The sequence below is a fragment of the Prionailurus bengalensis genome, chromosome D3 (genome assembly GCF_016509475.1).
Source record: "Prionailurus bengalensis isolate Pbe53 chromosome D3, Fcat_Pben_1.1_paternal_pri, whole genome shotgun sequence".
Lineage (NCBI taxonomy): Eukaryota > Metazoa > Chordata > Mammalia > Carnivora > Felidae > Prionailurus > Prionailurus bengalensis.
The window spans coordinates 62,626,712-62,644,430 of NC_057356.1; the positions used below are offsets into that span (position 1 = coordinate 62,626,712).

The 17,719-nt window shown below is 36.8% G+C and overlaps 1 protein-coding gene across 1 annotated transcript in view; it reads left to right on the top strand.

The window, feature by feature from the left end:
- Nucleotides 1–17,719, top strand: part of PIK3C3 (phosphatidylinositol 3-kinase catalytic subunit type 3) — a 146,423-nt gene that overhangs the window by 71,289 nt on the left and 57,415 nt on the right. The window contains exons 13-16 of the mRNA XM_043558700.1: nucleotides 3,224–3,291; nucleotides 9,625–9,730; nucleotides 11,235–11,351; nucleotides 14,650–14,781. Of these exons, the coding sequence (XP_043414635.1) occupies nucleotides 3,224–3,291; nucleotides 9,625–9,730; nucleotides 11,235–11,351; nucleotides 14,650–14,781 (423 nt within the window). The remainder of the gene's footprint in view (nucleotides 1–3,223; nucleotides 3,292–9,624; nucleotides 9,731–11,234; nucleotides 11,352–14,649; nucleotides 14,782–17,719) is intronic.

Below are 17,719 nucleotides of genomic sequence, written 5' to 3' on the forward strand. Positions count from 1 at the left end.
CCCTGTATCATGGTATAATTGTCAGTTTCTCCTTTTTGCCCCCTGTTGATGTTTGCTTTAAATATTTTGAAACTGTTTTATTAGGTGCATTCGAGTAAATTGATTCTTTTATCACTGTTTATTAGTGACCTCCTTTATGTTTAATCATATTGTTTGCCTTAAAGTCTGTTTTGTTTGATAGTAATGGAACTTCGTCTTGATCAGTGTTCACTGGTACACTTTTCAGTCCTTTCATTTGAGTTTTTCTCTGGAAAGCATATAGCTAGAGCATATAGCATATAGAGTTTTTCAATCCTGTTTAACACTATTGTCTTTTAACTGGAGGTTTTACCCCATTTTTATTGTGTTTAGAGCTCTATTTGGATTTATTTCCTCATCTGATGTGTTGGTACTTTTCTCTCAAACATTTTTTCCTTGCCTCTATTTGGCTGGATCCCCTTCCTATCCTTTGTCTCTACCCCTAACTTGGAGGTTATATTATCTTTATCAATTCTTTAACTGTGCTAGATATTTTAACATCCATCTTTTAAATTTGGCATAAGAAATATTATCCTCCTCCAAAACAGTGTACCTCTTTATTTGTATGTCACTTTTACCCAGTGACTCAGTCCTATCTTATTTAATTCCCTAATTAGATAATATTATTGTTGTAAACAGTAGTAGTAAGTATTTAGAGGTATTTATTTGTGTTCTTATTTACTGTTTTTTTTATATCTTTGACCTTTAATAGGAGATCATTTTTTTCCCTAAAGCACATTTTTTTCTAGTTATTTTAAAATTTTAAAAATTGCTCACCTAAATTGAGTTTAAAAATTGATAGTACATATATATGTACTAGCAAAAAGTACATTTGTTTCACGAATATTTTTATATTTAATTCTTCCCTGTTTATGCTCTGTAAATCATTTTTTAATGAAAATAGCACACTGTCAAGTGAAATATGTGTTCTCTATTCAAGTATATTTATAAAACTATATAAGACCATAATGTCCTTCTCAGAAAGCCAGAGATAAACTTTAGGCTTAGATTCCACCTGTTACATACATGGATTCAGTATTATGGCTTTCTGGTTGAGGCATTTCCTTACTGGACATTTAAATGTTGCCCATTTAAAATCTAGTGCTGAGGTTTTAGCTCTAAAATTAGATAAAATTCTTGCCACTTCTGACAGCATCTGGCATATCTGCTTTGTGATAACAACCTTTTATTACTAGAGCTTACTTTCTGAAATACCCCTACCACATAGACACTTCTAGTCTGTTGATCTCTACCCCTTTTTTTGTTCATCAGCCCCCTTCAATATTTGCTTTCCTCCGAATATAGCTTTTATCCCTTGGCTCAGCATTTTAGTCATTTTTTTTATTAGTACCTTCAGTTCCCCTAGTGAAATCTCAGCTCTTGATAAGGCTACTTACCTAATTGCTTTATACCTGAATATTGCTGAAGAAAAGCACATAGCCTAGCATGTTGGCATTACTCTAAATTCATGATCATAGACATCAGGTGGGCACTCAATGCTGTCTGCCATCTTACATTTCTCTCAGTGGGTTGGGTTGCTCTCCCTGCTCTGCAGTGACTCCTTCCTACTTTTTCTACTCTGTTCTTCATGCCCTGCCTCACACTTAATGGAAACAAATAGAAGTCACTAGGTAAGAATGGTCTCAATTTCCCATCACCAGGATTTACAGAATCCTTTTACATCCTTTCCTTCTGTTTTCTTACACAGAAGAAATATAACTCCCTTCAAAGATACATTCTCTTCTTTTCCTGGTAGAAATATTCAAATATGTCAGTATCTCTTATCTGAAAAATTCAAAAATGAAACAAAACAAAACAAAACAAAAAAAACTCTTGACACCATATCCTTTAAAACAGCACCTTTATGATCAAGCTTCTAAAAGGAGTTGTTTGTACAAACTGACTCTTCTTCCTTTCTTTCCATTCTTTAATCCACATCATTCTGGCCTTGGCTTCCCATCTTTATATCAAAACTTACTTTGCTAAAGTGGGAAATGACTTTAATTTTTGTGGTTATATATACTTCTCAGTTCCTCTTTGTAGTATTCAGCAAAGTAAATGGCTCCCTTCTTGAAGGACACTTCTCATGGTTTAGATGATACTGTACAGCCCATGTTTTCCTCCTCACTTCTCTGGCTGCGCCTTCTCAGTTCCCTTTGTCAGCGCTTTCTCTGCTGCGTGACATTTTAATGTTCCTCAAGGTCTCGATTTATACTCTTGCCCCAGGCAGTACTGATAAACTCAAATTTATATGTCTTGCACATTTCTCTCATCTGAGTTTTAGATTCATATATCCAGAAACCTACTTGATCTCCTTTATATATCCGACAGGCATTTCAAAGTTAATATTTCAAAATACAACTCTTTCCCCACACTCCAACCTGTTCCTCATTTGGAATTTCCATCTGTGAAGTAGCAGATCAGCCCATTTGTTAAACCTATACATTTGGAAGTTACTGTCCATTCTTTTCCTTCCTTCTTCCTTTCCGTCAGCAAGTCTTATTAATTATACTTCCCAAATGTTTTAAAAATCTGTTTTTTCCTCTCCATCTTCATTCTCAAGGTTCACTTTTGCAGACTACTGTAATAAGCATCCTAACTGATCTCAGGCCTATACTTCTCAGAGCAGCTGGAGTCATTTTCATAAAATAGAAATCAGATCATCTCATTCTTCTGCCTAAGACCTTTTGTTCGGTATCCATTGCTTTGCAGACAAAATCCATACTCAATAGTATGACCTTAAAGGTCTTGCACAATTGGGCTTTGCCTGCCTTTTCAGCCTCCTTTACTTTCATGTTCACCATATTTAGCTCTAACAGGCCTCTTTAAAATTTCTTTAACAGTCAAGTTTAGGGCCCCTGTACATAGTGTCATTTTGGTCTTGCCTAATAGCACATCCCCATTGCTGCCTTTTCTGACCTCCTGTTATCTGAATTATTCCTCTGACTTTCTTTGATGTCTGTCCTCCACGAAGTGTTAAACTCTAGTAGGACAAGTAACTCTGTGAACTGTGATGTCGTTAGCCTCTCATATTCTGCCTGATTGAGAATAAATATTGGATGAAGGGATGGTGGGATAGATGGATATGTGAAAATCTGATCTGTGATGAGATATGTAGATCAAAACGATAGAGAAACAGACTCTCTTCTTTCCTTCTTGTTATTAGCAGATGGTAATAAATATACATTTCTTTTAATTCTTTCAGCAAGATCTCTGTACCTTCTTGATATCAAGAGCCTGCAAAAACTCAACACTGGCTAATTATTTATACTGGTATGTGAAATAATTTTCTGTTTATTTTCTTATTACTGGTGAGGACTATTTTTTTCCCCATACTATAAACATAAAGGCAGTTTAAAATAAGGTATAAGAAGTCATCAAAAGCCTAAGTGTAGTACTTACATCTCTCTGGCTGTGCTTCTTTACAACTGTGCTCGTGGAAATGCTTGTTGGCACCACTGTTTGTCTTCCCTTTACTGATTTGCCACGATCTAAGATAAAACTGGGTAATGGTTTTGTAGTTTGATGTCTGTTTGCCTTTTATGCTATTTAAGTAAAGTATGATACATCACAGTCCTTGAGGAGTGTGTATTTTCACATTGTTTAACAAAACATTGGAATCATGCAAACACAGGAAGTTGGAATTTGAAGTTACCTCTCTCATAAATGAAGAAACTGAGGCAGAGAGAGGCATGATGTAACTCAACTGGGTAGAACCTCAGTTAGAATTAGATCATTTACTTAGCACTTTGCCATTTATAGAATACTTTCAGTGACCTTTTCTCACTTGTTCCCATGAAGTTAAATAGGACAAGTAGAAGTATCTGTATTTTACATGAGAAAGGTTCCCTTTTGAATTGAAGGAAGAGAAACTAAGACCATAGAAAGTTTAACTGACTTCCTGAGACACAAGCAATATGAAGCTTGGCTCCCTTTATCTGTCACAGGATATTAAAGTGTAAAGGACAAGTAGCTTAAGCCCCAATGAGTAATATATTGGTTAAATGAAAGAAGGCACTATGTTTAAACACTAGACAAGAGAGACTTATCCAGTTTTATAGAGCAAATGAAGGTCCAAGCCATCTGGGCCAGCCTTACCTGATGCCTTCTGTACATTCAGAAATGTTTAAACTTATTGACATACTGGATAGTATTTAACTATGGAAATTATCTCTGATCTAAAATACTCCTTGACTGTGTTTGTTTAAACAGTAGAAATGAATAGACACCCATTTTGAAAACTCATTATTTTTGAAGTATAATGAGGCATTTTGCTTTCCATGAAGAAATGAAACAAAATACTGTCTTGTTTTAGACTGAGTTTGGAAAACTGTGCTGTAGATCAAATCAAGCCTTAACTTCATTCCCCCATTCTCCAAACATAATGTTATTTTGGACACTGCCCTTGTAGCCAAGAAATAGGGAACTAAATCAGAGGACTCTTATACAAACATAGCTGTCCATTATGGACATAAACAGTAAATAATTGTTTAGTTTTAACCTTCATGGTTCCCTTTATGATGAAGAAAAACTGCTATCAACAATTGTAACTAAATTTGTCACCCCCCCCCCACCCCCAATGCTTTGGAACCTGTAACTTTTTTTTCCCTATTGATCTTAATAATGGAAAGAAAAATAGTTCCTACTTTTGTTTTAGCAGTTTAATATAATATTCATAAAACTATATTTCTTTCACAATAATTTTCAGTATGTCCTTAAAAAACACCCACAGAATGTTTTGTCTAGTTGTTAATCACCATTTTTATTTTGAAAAGTTTACTTGGAAATTCACATATTAACAAATACCTATTTCTTTGTAATGTAATCTCTTGCTTCCTAATGTTCTCCATATTCCAATCTAATTTCTTAAATGTGTGTCTATTCACTGGTGTTATGGAAAATTTCCTCATGAACATCTAAGTAAATATTTAAAAGGAAATTAAAAAAAATGTAGCACTCAGCACGTTGCTGAGTTTTTGAGTAAGTACTTGCAAGCTTCTGAGGTATTTTTAAATTAAGTTTTAATTTTTTAAGTCATTTACTTAAAAATACCTTTATAGGTATTTTTGTTTTCTCGCACTATCTATAAAGAGTTTTCTCTGGCTCAGAATTTGTAGTCTAGAGTAGTCACTATTGTGAGAGCTATGTGTGCGTATACTGATTAAATGGTGTTTTAAAATTCTGTATTCAGATTTAATTGGAGACCAGATTTCATTGTAGAATCTCAAGTTAGTTGTGATAGAAACCTTGATCTCTTATTTCAAGTAGGAAAATTTTCAAACCATTTTGAAAACAGCTAAACAATAGGAACACTGTTAGAGGAACAATTTCCAACAAGGCAGTAGCTTCCATTCAGAAAGAGTGCTTTTTTTTCTCCATAGACGATAAACAAAGTGCAACTCCAACTCCCAGTCTTATAAGCATTCCATCAAACTTAGATTTGATTTGTGTTTTCCTGCTATATCTCTGATTCATTGAAGCAATAGCATGTGCTGTGTCTGTTCCTTCTCAGAGGAGTAATTGTTTTTCCTGTAGTTACAGTCTGCATATTACATATTCAGAAATACTCACGAGGAGGAAAAAGCTATTGATGGGGGCTTCTGACGTTGGTAGACACTGCTTTTGTGATTGTCGGGTGAAAATATGGAAAATAATTTCAGTACTTGGTTTAAAATGATCATTCTCTTCCTTTGAACATGGACAAAATAGTATAAAAATATTAATCAAATGTAACATTTTCAAGGCCTCTCACTCTAAGCGTACTCTTATTATATAACATAAAAATTTTAATTGATTGTGCTATTTTCTTCTGAACATTTTGAATTTCCTTTTTCATTTGTTGCCTTTCCAGTGATTTAAATGGGATTCCTGCTATAGCTGAATCCTTAGGGGCCTATAGTTGTACAGACAATCCTTTTAAAATGAATAGTGTCAACCTTTTAAGCCACAGAGGGGAGTTATAGTCTCCAATCTGTAAAGTGTTAGGCATCAGGATCTATAAATCGTTCCACTTTTTTATTTTTATAGCTATTCCAGTATGTCGAAATTGAAAGTAAACTTTGGATGCTTTGACATGTTTTTCTATGACTGTTAAGACCTTTCAAGGTAATAAAGGTTATTTACCTCACAAAATGAAATTGCCAGGAAGCAGGTAGCCCACTGATGTCATCTTACAATGGGTACCTGGACAGTTTTGTCTGCATTTCTACTTGAAGATGATAGGTTTCAAGGGAATACCTTAGAGTGCTTTGTAGAATCTACTTACTGCTGTGACCAGAAGATTCAGAAATGATTCAAATCTACGTCTTTTAGTCTTGATCTAAATTTGTCCTTCATATATAATTGTCATGATATAAATGACACTGTCATCTGTATTTTAGATGGACTTTTCTTTTTGTAGAAGAACGTTGGCTTGGAAGAGTTTTGACCTTTATCATGAGCACCAATGTAGACCCTCAGTCAAAGGAAATAGCTGTGACCATTGTGTGTTTACTTGGTGGTCAGGGAGACCTGAACAAAGCAATGGCTATATGTTCTGGTTATCTGTATTGTTCATTTGGAAGTAAATTTCTGTGTAAACACACAAAAAAAGACAATTAATATACTAAGGTGATGGAGATAGTCAAGGACTTTAAAGGATGGAAAGTTTTGGATAGGTTTTGAATAGGACTGTGTTGGCAGTTTTATAGTTTAGAATCACTGTCTATTTAACACTCCTAGGTAGTGTCCTGAAATGACCAAACATTTGGAATACTGTGAATAGGAAATAGGAGTTTATCTTAACTGTTCTAGCTTATTCATCTACAACAGAGCTGTCCAATGAAACTTTCTGCAGTGATGGAAATTATCTATAATGCTGCACATAGGCTACTGAACACCTGAAATGTAGAATGTGTGATTGAAACACTACATTTTTAATTTTGTTTTATTTTAATTAATTTTATTAGTATAAATACTATTTAGTCATATGTATCCTGTGGCTCTAGAAGGCTTCCTTGATTCAAGATTAAAGAACGCCTTCTTGAATTTTTGGCTTAGAACTTCTGTTGGGAACATGATATGGTGGGTGTAAGGTCATGGTTCAGTTCTTCATTCCACTTTACAGAAAATTCTAGGTTGTGCAACTCTACGACTTCAGAACAGCTGCTATTATCATGGTAAACCATTGCACTGGTTGGCTAACAGAGGAGGTAGAGAGGCTTTTACTTTTATCAGTCCTTAAAATTTTTCTGTGTGTAGGACTATTAGGGGTGTATCCGGGACCACTGAAAAATTTTAAGATATGGCATATGGCATCAGTTTCTTTGTAATCTATGAAGGGAACTAAGAGTTAAACACATGAAACAGTGATGAGCTAGGTAACATCAGCACAAGTTGTCTAAGAGGCAAGGCCTATTCTAGGAAATCAGAGAAGAGTGAACTCGTCAGGGTCTGTGAAGACTTCCTAGAAGAGATCAAGTGTCTCCTGTACTTGAAGGGTGAGTAGAATATGGAAAGGTGGAGATTGGAAGGTCTTTCTGGAAATTCCTACAACATGAGCAAGAGCACCAAGTGGGTGCATACTAGGAGTGGTTAGGGGACTGACCTGACTGCAGTGTGTGTGCATACATTGAGGATAGTGGACGTTTGAACCAGATGCTTGGGGCCACAGAAACTGTTTTAAAATAGTCAAGGGGCACCTGGGTGGCTTAGTCGGTTAAGTGTCTGACTTGGGCTCAGGTTAGGATCTCATGGTTCGTGAGTTTGAACTGCACGTCGGGCTCTGTGCTGACAGCTCAGAGAATCTGAAGCCTTTCCCTGCTCATGCTCTGTCTCTGTCTTTTTGTCAAAAATAAATAAATATTAAAATTTAAAACGGTAGTCAAGAGGGAACCATTGATGTTTTTGTTAATACAGGTGGAACATTATGAAGATAGTTTAAAGAAGAAAAATTTAGGGGGCTTCTGGGTGGCTCAGTCAGTTGAGTACCCTACTCTTGATTTTGGCTCAGGTCATGATCTCATGGTTGTGAGATCAAGTACCCTGTCCGCTCCACATGGAGGATGGAGCCTGCTTAAGATTCTCTTTCAGGGTACCTGGTTGGCTCAGTTGGTTAAGCATCCGACTTCGGCTCAGGTCATGATCTCACGGTTCATGGGTTCAAGCCCGCATTGGGCTCTGTACTGACAACTCAGAGCTTGGAGCCTGCTTCAGGTTCTGTGTCTTCTTTTCTCTCTGCCCTTTCCCTGCTCGTGCTCTGTCTCTCTTCCTCAAAAATAAATAAATATTAAAAAATTGATCCACTGAAATCAATTTGAAGCCTCACACTCCAGCATTTGTTATTTAAAGAAAAATGAAATAGAACAGAGTAGCAAATATTAACATATTGTTTATAGAGTTTTTTTTGAAACTTTTTTCCCGTTTTTGGGGCATCTGTGTGTACCCACATGGCTGTGTGTCCTGAGTTGTGATATAAAATGTGTTTGTTAGTATGGCTTGTTCCCATGAGAGGAGTTAGAAAACATTGGTGTCTGAGATCTAATTCAGATCAGTGGTTATATGACTTGGCAATTATATAAGCAGTTCGGGTGTAAAAATATATTAAAAATTTCTTTAACCCTCTAAAACCATAATTTTGTGATACACAAATTTATATATGATTATATATGGATTTTTGAGAAATGGGGAGATTGGATGGGAAAAAAACAATTTAAAATTATTTTGCAAAAGTATGTTAATGAGAAGTTAGCTTCAGAGTAGTTTTCAAAATAAGAGAGACATATGTAATACCAAAAGTATTACACAGATTATGAAAATATTGTTTGAGTTACTTCGTAGACATGGGAGCTTAGATGATTTCTGAGGATGGTAATGCTGTATGTACCTTATAAAGTGTTAGGAGAAAATGTTGGCATCAAAAGAACATCTAGGATATTATACAAATTAAGGCATTATTGTTATAATTTACTTTTTTATAAATGGTTGTATATGTGCCCTACTTTTCCACTTTTATTGTTTTTAAAATTTTTAAAGTTTATTTATTTTGAGAGAGAGAGAGAGACAGACAGACAGACAGACAGACAGACACTGCATGTGTGTGAGGGAGGGGCAGAGAGAGAAGAGAGAATCCTAACCAGGCTCCACACTCTCAGCATGGAGCCCAATTCAGGACTTGAACTCCCAAACTGTGAGAGCCAAAATCAAGAGTCAGATGCTTAACTGTCTGAGCCACCCAGGTGCCCCTAATTTTCCACTTTTAAAGAGTGATGGAGGGGCACCTGGGTGGCGCAGTTGGTTAAGCGTCCGACCTCAGCCAGGTCACGATCTCGCGGTCCGTGAGTTCGAGCCCCGCGTCGGGCTCTGGGCTGATGGCTCAGAGCCTGGAGCCTGTTTCCGATTCTGTGTCTCCCTCTCTCTCTGCCCCTCCCCCGTTCATGCTCTGTCTTTCTCTGTCCCAAAAATAAATAAACGTTGAAAAAAAAAATTAAAAAAAAAATAGTGATGGAAGAATATGTTTCATTTCTTCCACTTATTTTTTGCAAATATGAATTAATCAAGTTTTGTGGAAAAGAATATGTATTTACAAAATGAATCTGAGTGTCATTTCACCTCTTATGAATTTTTAAGGTATGTGATAGTGGAATGTGAAGATCAGGACACTCAGCAGAGAGATCCAAAGACCCATGAGATGTACTTAAATGTAATGAGACGATTCAGCCAAGCATTGTTGAAGGTAACCATTTAATGAAGGGGTTGCCAAAAACACCGTACATGGGCCAGATCTGGTCTGTTGCCTGTTTTGGTATGTCCCATGAGCTAAGGGTGGTTTTGATGTTTTTAAATGGTAGAAAAAACCAAAAAGAATAATATCTTGTGACATTTGAAAATTATGTAAAATTCAAATTTTGGTGTTCATATGTAAAATTTTATTGGAACATGATCATGTTCATTTGTTCTCATATTGTTCATGGCCACTTTTGCACTGCAATAACAGTTGTATAGTTGAAATGGAAACTGTATGGCCAACAAGACCTAAAGTGTTTCTTCCTTGATCTTTTACAGGAAGTTCGTTGACTTCTGATTTAATGAAATAAAACTATACATGTAACAAATTCCAGAACTTTGCTTTTTTATTTCCCTTTGTCTTTTCTATTTTGTTTATCAAGATAGGTACATTTTTAGAAATCTGACAATGGTCATATTGCAGGTACTTACTACATAACTTATATTTTTGCTTCCTTAACGGTTGTTAAAATCTATGTAAAGCCATTTTCTCCTCTTAGGTGTTGTGATTCTTAAAGCATTGTGGCACAGTGCAGCCAGCAGAGGGTGCATGGGCAGTGAGAACTGCCACATCATTGATCTGTGATTTGCTACAGAAATATATTACTTCACAGCATCTTTTATCTGCAGTTTCATGTTTCATGTTCTTAAAATTTTAAAGCACATCTTATTGAGCTCTTTGAGCCTAAACATTTCTATAGTTCTCAGAACTTCTCTGCATTTAGCTTATTGGCACATAAGTACTTGGTTGTCTCTTCTAACGTCAGTCTGTCACAGCTTTTGTCATCTTGTGAAGAAATTTCATTTTCTCTGAGCTTAAATTTCCTCACTTTCAAAATGAGGATGATAACATTTGGTCTTATACTGATAAGCCACTCTTATCAGTTTATTGAGAAGATTAAATGAGAAAATGTATTTTATAATATTTTATGAACTGGGTATTCACTACATAAGACTTTATGGCATTTAATTTTTATAACTTACATTTTACGAAGCAAGCATGCATTATGTTGCTATTTGAGTGCTTTCCTTTTTTTTTTTTCCCCAGTAGAGTTTTCGTTCCTTGAAGGTGATATTGTTTCTACCATATGCCCAGTGCATTTCTAAAGACATCATAGGCTTTCAGATACTTACTGAGTCAATGAGCGAATGCATTTTGGGTGAATGAATTCTATCTTATCACATGGTTGTATTTGAAAAAAAGTGCTGTTTTTGATAGATTAGTATTCGCTGAAGACTCAGATAATTTTCAACTTTGGAAGAGTTGGCAGTGTTTAAATAAGCTACCAGTTTTCTCATTATCTCTGAATCAAGATAATTAATCTTTTTCAATTTCACTTTGTATTGAAGTTTGTAGCTATTAGAAGAATAAATAAAGATCACCCATGCTATTAAAGAAACCCTGATCATTATGCTACACAGAACTAATTTTCCTTTCCTTTGAATCCCTTCAGGGTGATAAGTCTGTCAGAGTTATGCGTTCTTTACTGGCTGCTCAGCAAACGTTTGTAGATCGTTTGGTGCATCTAATGAAGGCAGTGCAGCGTGAAAGCGGAAATCGTAAGAAAAAGGTAAACCTATGGGCTTTGCTTTTTATTTTTGACTAATGATGTCTTGGTATCATAAAATACTGAGTCCTGGTACTATCTTTTTGGGTTGATCTATTTTATGAAATTCTTATGCAATTATAATAATAGGAGGATTTATAAGTATTGATTATATACAGGATCCTGTTTTATGAATTTATATCTATATAGGTATAGATAGATAGATTTAATCCTCACAACAACTCTGTAAGTTAGATGATGCTATTATCTCAATTATAAGAACAAATGGGGGTAGAGGGGTTAAGTAATTTGTCTACCATCGTCAGCTAGTAAATATTATAGTTGGGGTTTGTTCCTAGGCATTCTAAGTCCATGTATATTTTTTAAGTTTATTTATTTATTTATTTTGAGAGAGAGAGAGTGCAAGTGGGGGAGGGGCAGAGAGAGAGGGGGGACAGAGGATCCAAAGCGAGCTCTGTGCTGACAGCAGAAGGCCTGATGTGGGGGCTCAAATTCCCGAACCATGAGATCATGACCTGAGCTGAAGTTGGACGCTTAACTGACTGAACCACCCAAGTGCCCCTCTATGTCCATATTTTTAATCTACAGTGCTTTATTGGGTCTCATTTTAGCATCTTAGCATCTTTGAATATAATCTGTTTGATGTGGAAAGGACCTGTACAGATATTGATACTGGAAGCACTCTGAGAAAATCAAAGTCCAGAGTGACTTGCCCAAGGTTGCAGAATTAGTTGCTTGTGACCTCACTGGCTTTGCATCTGTTCTCATGGCTAGAACAGGGATCTTTCCATCAAGTAAGGCTTCTACTTGATGACAGTAGATGAGTATTTGTTCTTCATATGTTGTTTTTCCTCATCACTAGCCCAAATGATGTGAAGGATTCACTCTGAATCTTCTCTTTACCTAATCCCATCACAGGCAGGTCTTTCTTAGTGATCTTTGTAAAAGAACACAACAGACTTTACTGTTGTTCTTCAGACTTGTGAGAGGACGGTGGAGAGAGGAAAAGGTGAAAAATTGAGTCAGGAGTTCAAAGGCAGGGGATCAGCTGTAAAGAGAAATGCTAACAGATATGTGTGTAAGGAATGATATTCACAAGGTTAAGAAGGAGAAAATAGGCGGAAGAGAAACACATTTTTATTGAGATGACCTTTTTTTTTGTTGTTGCTGAGAAAAATAAGAAACCAAAGTTAAATACTAAATCCCTACTGCTGTTCCTTCTGGAGCCGCTCTCCCCAGAGGTGCCTGTGTGAGGGAGCAATGTGATCCCACATACCCACCTGCAGGAATGTCTGTTCCTGTGGCTGTCAGTGTGGGGCATAGATTTCAACCAGCTTGTTTTTGTGTGGTGTGCTCTTCTTTTTGGCACACACATGAGTCTCTGGCTACACTTCAATTTTAGCTATCCTGGAGGATAACTGACTCCTTACCTATTTGAGGCATCACTTAAAGCTTCCTGAAATAACTTTTGTTTTTACCACACAGCCTAATATTTAAAAAAAGTTTTTTTAATGTTTATTCATTTTTGAGAGAGAGACACAGAGTATGAGTCGGGGAGGGGCAGAGAGAGAGGGAAACACAGAATCTGAAGCAGGCTCCAGGCTCTGAGCTGTCAGTACAGAGCCCGATGCGGGGCTTGAACTCAAGAGCTGTGAGATCATGAACTGAGCCAATGTTGGATGGATGTTTAACCAACAGCCATTCAGGCGCCCACACAATTTAAAGCTTTCATTTTGAATGTTGTTAAGTATTCTCTTTTCACTTTATCATTCTTTAGGTGATAATATTCATGTATTTGTTGTATAAAAATGTATTTGGCATGCCTACAGCATGGATCTAGGGATACAGCAGCAAACATAAAGATCTCTATTCTTAGGGAGTTTTGGAGGAGAAAGTAAATAGAATAAATAAGTGAAATATGTAGCGTGCTAGATACTGTTGTATGCAACAGAGGAAAATAAAGCAGCAAAGGAAGTAGGAAGTGCTGGGTTTGAGGAGTAAGGCAGTGAGTGTTTCACTTCTCAATAGAGTGGTCGGGAAGACCTCACTAAGAAGGTGACATTTGGACAAAGACCTGAAGCAGGTGAGGGAGCGAGCCATGTGAATATTTAGAGAAGACCATTGCAGCCAGAGGGACACCAAGTACAAAAGCCCTGAGGTGAGAGTGTATGTGTGTGTGTGTGCACGTGTGTACGTGCGCATGAGAGATAGAGGGATGTATGTGTGAAATAGGAAGAAGCCCGGTGCATTTGGAACAAAGGGAGACTGGGGGAGAGCAGTAGGGGATGAGGATGGAGGACAGAGATAATAGGGACACAGATGGAATATATCCTCGTAAGTCATTACAAGGACTTATGACTTAAACACTGAGTTAGCGTAGAATCTGTTGGGAGTTTTGAACAGAAGAGTGACGTGACCTGACTTTGGTTTTAGCAGCAGTACTCTAGTTGTTTGTTTTATGTTTATTTATTTATTTATTTATTTATTTATTAAAAAAAAATTTTTTTTTTCAACGTTTATTTATTTTTGGGACAGAGAAAGACAGAGCATGAACGGGGGAGGGGCAGAGAGAGAGGCAGACACAGAATCGGAAACAGGCTCCAGGCTCTGAGCCATCAGCCCAGAACCCGATGCGGGGCTCGAACTCACGGACCGCGAGATCGTGACCTGGCTGAAGTCGGACGCTTAACCGACTGCGCCACCCAGGCGCCCCTATGTTTATTTATTTTTGAGAGAGATTAGAGTATGAGCAGGGGAGGGGCAGAGAGAGAGAGGGAGACATAGATTTGAAGCAGGCTCCAGGCTCTGAGCTGTCAGCACAGAGCCCGATGTGGGGCTTGAACCCACAAACAGTGAGATCATGACCTGAGCTGAAGTCGGATGCTTAACCAACTGAGCCACCCAGGTGCCCCTAGTTGTTTATTTATGTTAAAGTTTATTTATTTTGAGAGAGAGAGAGAGAGAGAGAGAGAGGGAGCAAGCACGTGCATGTGTGTGTGATTGGGGTGGGGCAGAGAGAAAGGGAGAGAGAGAGAGAATCCCAAGCAGGCTCTGTGCTATCAGCACAGAGCCCAACCCGGGGCTTGATCTTGTAAACTGTGAGAAGTTGAGCTGAAGTCAAGTGTTGGACACTGAACCGACTGAGCCACCCAGGCGCCCCTCCTTTATGATGCATTGCACATAATTTTATGGTGCTTTGCAAACATTTTAAAGTTAGTAGAATTAGTTTTTATGTCTTTACCCTGTATATTATAAACTACCTTTACATTTTAACTCAATTCTTTCTGATTTGTTCTCTTAGAACGAGAGACTACAGGCATTGCTTGGAGACAATGAAAAGATGAATTTGTCAGATGTGGAACTTATCCCATTGCCTTTAGAACCCCAGGTGAAAATTAGAGGAATAATCCCAGAAACAGCTACACTATTTAAGGTAATTGTGATGGATATCTAATGTGTATCATTGGAACCTAATTCTGTAAAGCAAAAACACTCCCTTCAACAATGATTACGTTGCAGACAATATCTATAATTTTGTTTGATTTAGTACATGCTAGATAAAAAATTGTCTTTTGTTTATTCAATGTGTCTTGATTTAAAGATCTTGTATTATCAGTAGGCATTTTTATGTGAAATGTGTAAAATACACTTCTTTTTTAAACTCTGGGTTTTTTAATCTTTAATTTTTGAACTTTTTATTAATTAGAACCACACCTACTTTTTCCATGTAAGCTTTAAAAAAAAATAATTGCAAAACTTATATTACTCATTCAGTTCATAAATCCATGTAGTAACAGTCTCAGTTAACCTTTTTAACATTTCTTGATCTGATATCTGTTCTTGTGACTTAAATTTTTTCTTGTATCTTCAGCTAGTAATTCTCATTAGTCCTTTATAGCATGTCACGCTTCTTTTGGCTGGCCACGACTTGGATAGTTAGAAAGAGCTGGTAGCAGCCACTTTCCACTTAGTCCCAAGGAGTGAGCAGCATTAGCTGTGAAGCATCATTATCTGTTGGGCATCATAAAGAATGGTCTCAGGGATACCTGGTGGTGAAGTTTTGTGATTCTAGGGGTACAAGGCATAAGTTGCACTCAGATATTACTTTGTATCCAGAAAAGAAAGGGCTCATAGGACAATGACTTATGAATATAAAAAGGGGTGTGATTATAGTAAGAAGTAGTTTGGAATTTTTTCAAGGGTGTGTTTAAAGGCAGCCTATGGCTGCACATCTCATTCAACTGAAAGGCTGTTTTATAAAGCAGCACTGAACCTTATTGCATGGTATGGACTCTGATAGTTTCTATTCTTTTAAGAATTATTCTGTTCCATTAAGTTTTAAATTTAACTTGCAACTTGTTTAATTGGTTTTAAATCTCTTTAATGGATTATTACCTGCAATTTGAAAAATACTGGTACAGGAGATAAAATGCAAATATTTCTCAGCTTGTGCTTACAACCCACTGGAAGCTGAAATGTAAAGAGTTGCACACAGACATTAACAACCAGTATACCTGTATACAACTGGTGTTCCTTTGGACTTGAGCTCTCAAACAAGATCAGCTTCTAATATTCACATTCCCTGAGGACTAATTGAGAGCAGTAAATAAAAAAGGTAGTTTTACCAATTTTTTGAAACAGGATGAGTTGAAAGCAGGAGTTGTAAGAGTGGAGTATAAGAATATACCTGCCCCTATTGTTAGGTAGATTCTGGACCCATTTTCTCCTGAAGTGTGCAGATAATTATGTCTTACATGCACAAAATGGGTAGCCAATAAAATACCATGAAATGTATTTTTGATCCTGATACTCAGTTTTTTTTTTTTTTTTTCTTCCAACCCTAAAGTATGTGAGCATTCTTGAAAATTCTGGGTTGGAGTTTAGCGTTAATGGTTTTAGGGTATTTATTATATTATCATAGTAATTCTTTTTTTTTTTTTTTTTTTTTTTTAAGAGATCGAGCTCATGCACAAGAGCTGGAGTTGGGGAGGGGCAGAGGGAGAGGGAGAGAGAATCTTAAGTAGGCTCCATGCCCAGTGAGGAGCTCCATCTCAGGACCTTGAGATCATGATCTGAGCCCAAATCAAGAGTCAGAAACTTAACTGACTAAGCCTCTCAGGTGCTTTTCTACTATAGTATTTTTAAAAAAGTTTATTTATTTACTCTGAGAGAAAGAGAGTAGCAGTAGTGGGAGAGGGACACACACACACACACACACACACACACACACACACACAGAGAGAGAGAGAGAGAGAGAGAGAGAGAGAATCCCAAGCAGGTACCCTGTAAATGCAGAGCCCAATGTGGGGTTCAATCCTACCAACCTCGAGATCATGACCTGAGCTGAAATCAACAGTGGGATGCTTAACTGACTGAGCCACCCAGGCACCCCAGTCATAGTAACTCTTAATCATTTTTTGGGTCACAAAAGCCTTTGAGGTAATTTATAAAATATATTTTTGCTTGGGGTGATAAAAGGATACTCCAAATTTAAGATAATTTAAAATTCAGAGTTTTAATACACAAGAGGTTGTAAGTTCTAAACATATATTCACTGAAGCATTTTTGATGCCTTTTACCCCTTCATTTTATGGGGAACTTTTCAAGCATGCAGCAGTGTTTAAAGAATTACACAGTAAACAACTATATATACCTACTGTTTGACTTTTGTTAACATTTTATGTATTTGTATTTGCTCTGTCGCAAATTTGTCTGTTTATCCCTCTGTCTGATACTTCTTTCTGTTATTTCTCATCACCTGTGTAAATTAAGGTTGTAATGGCTTTCTTTGTCAGACACATTTCTTTAGACTATCATACATTTTTTCAAATTTCAATATTAAAGGATTTTTTCCCCCTCAGTGATCTAAACTAATAGGGCATCTTTTTCTGAACAGTTTTCTGACCTTTTATCTCCAAGTAGGTATCTCAGTGTGCTACTACTCCACATGAGGTGGTTTCTAAAGTGAGTTTAATTCCATTAATTATTGATTTAGACACATTTATAAGCTACATTGGAGATTTCAGCTAGTTAAGGGAAAGATTCAGGGCAAAAATATAATTATTCCAGAATAAAATATATAGGTATTTGAGACCTCCCCTCATTTGATAAAAGAGGAGTTTGAGTCTCAAAGCTGCATGACTAATCATATGCCTGCTATTAGTAACCATGGCTCATGACTTTCTATCTGGTGCATTTTTTTTTTTAATGTTTGTTTATTTTGTGAGAAGAGGAGAGTGTGTGTGCATAAGTGAGGGACAGAGAGAGAGGGAGAGAGTTCCAAGCAGGCTTTATGGTGTCAGCGGGGCTCAGTGTCACAAACCGAGAAATCATGACCTGAGCCGAAATCAGGAGTCGGATGCTTAACTGAA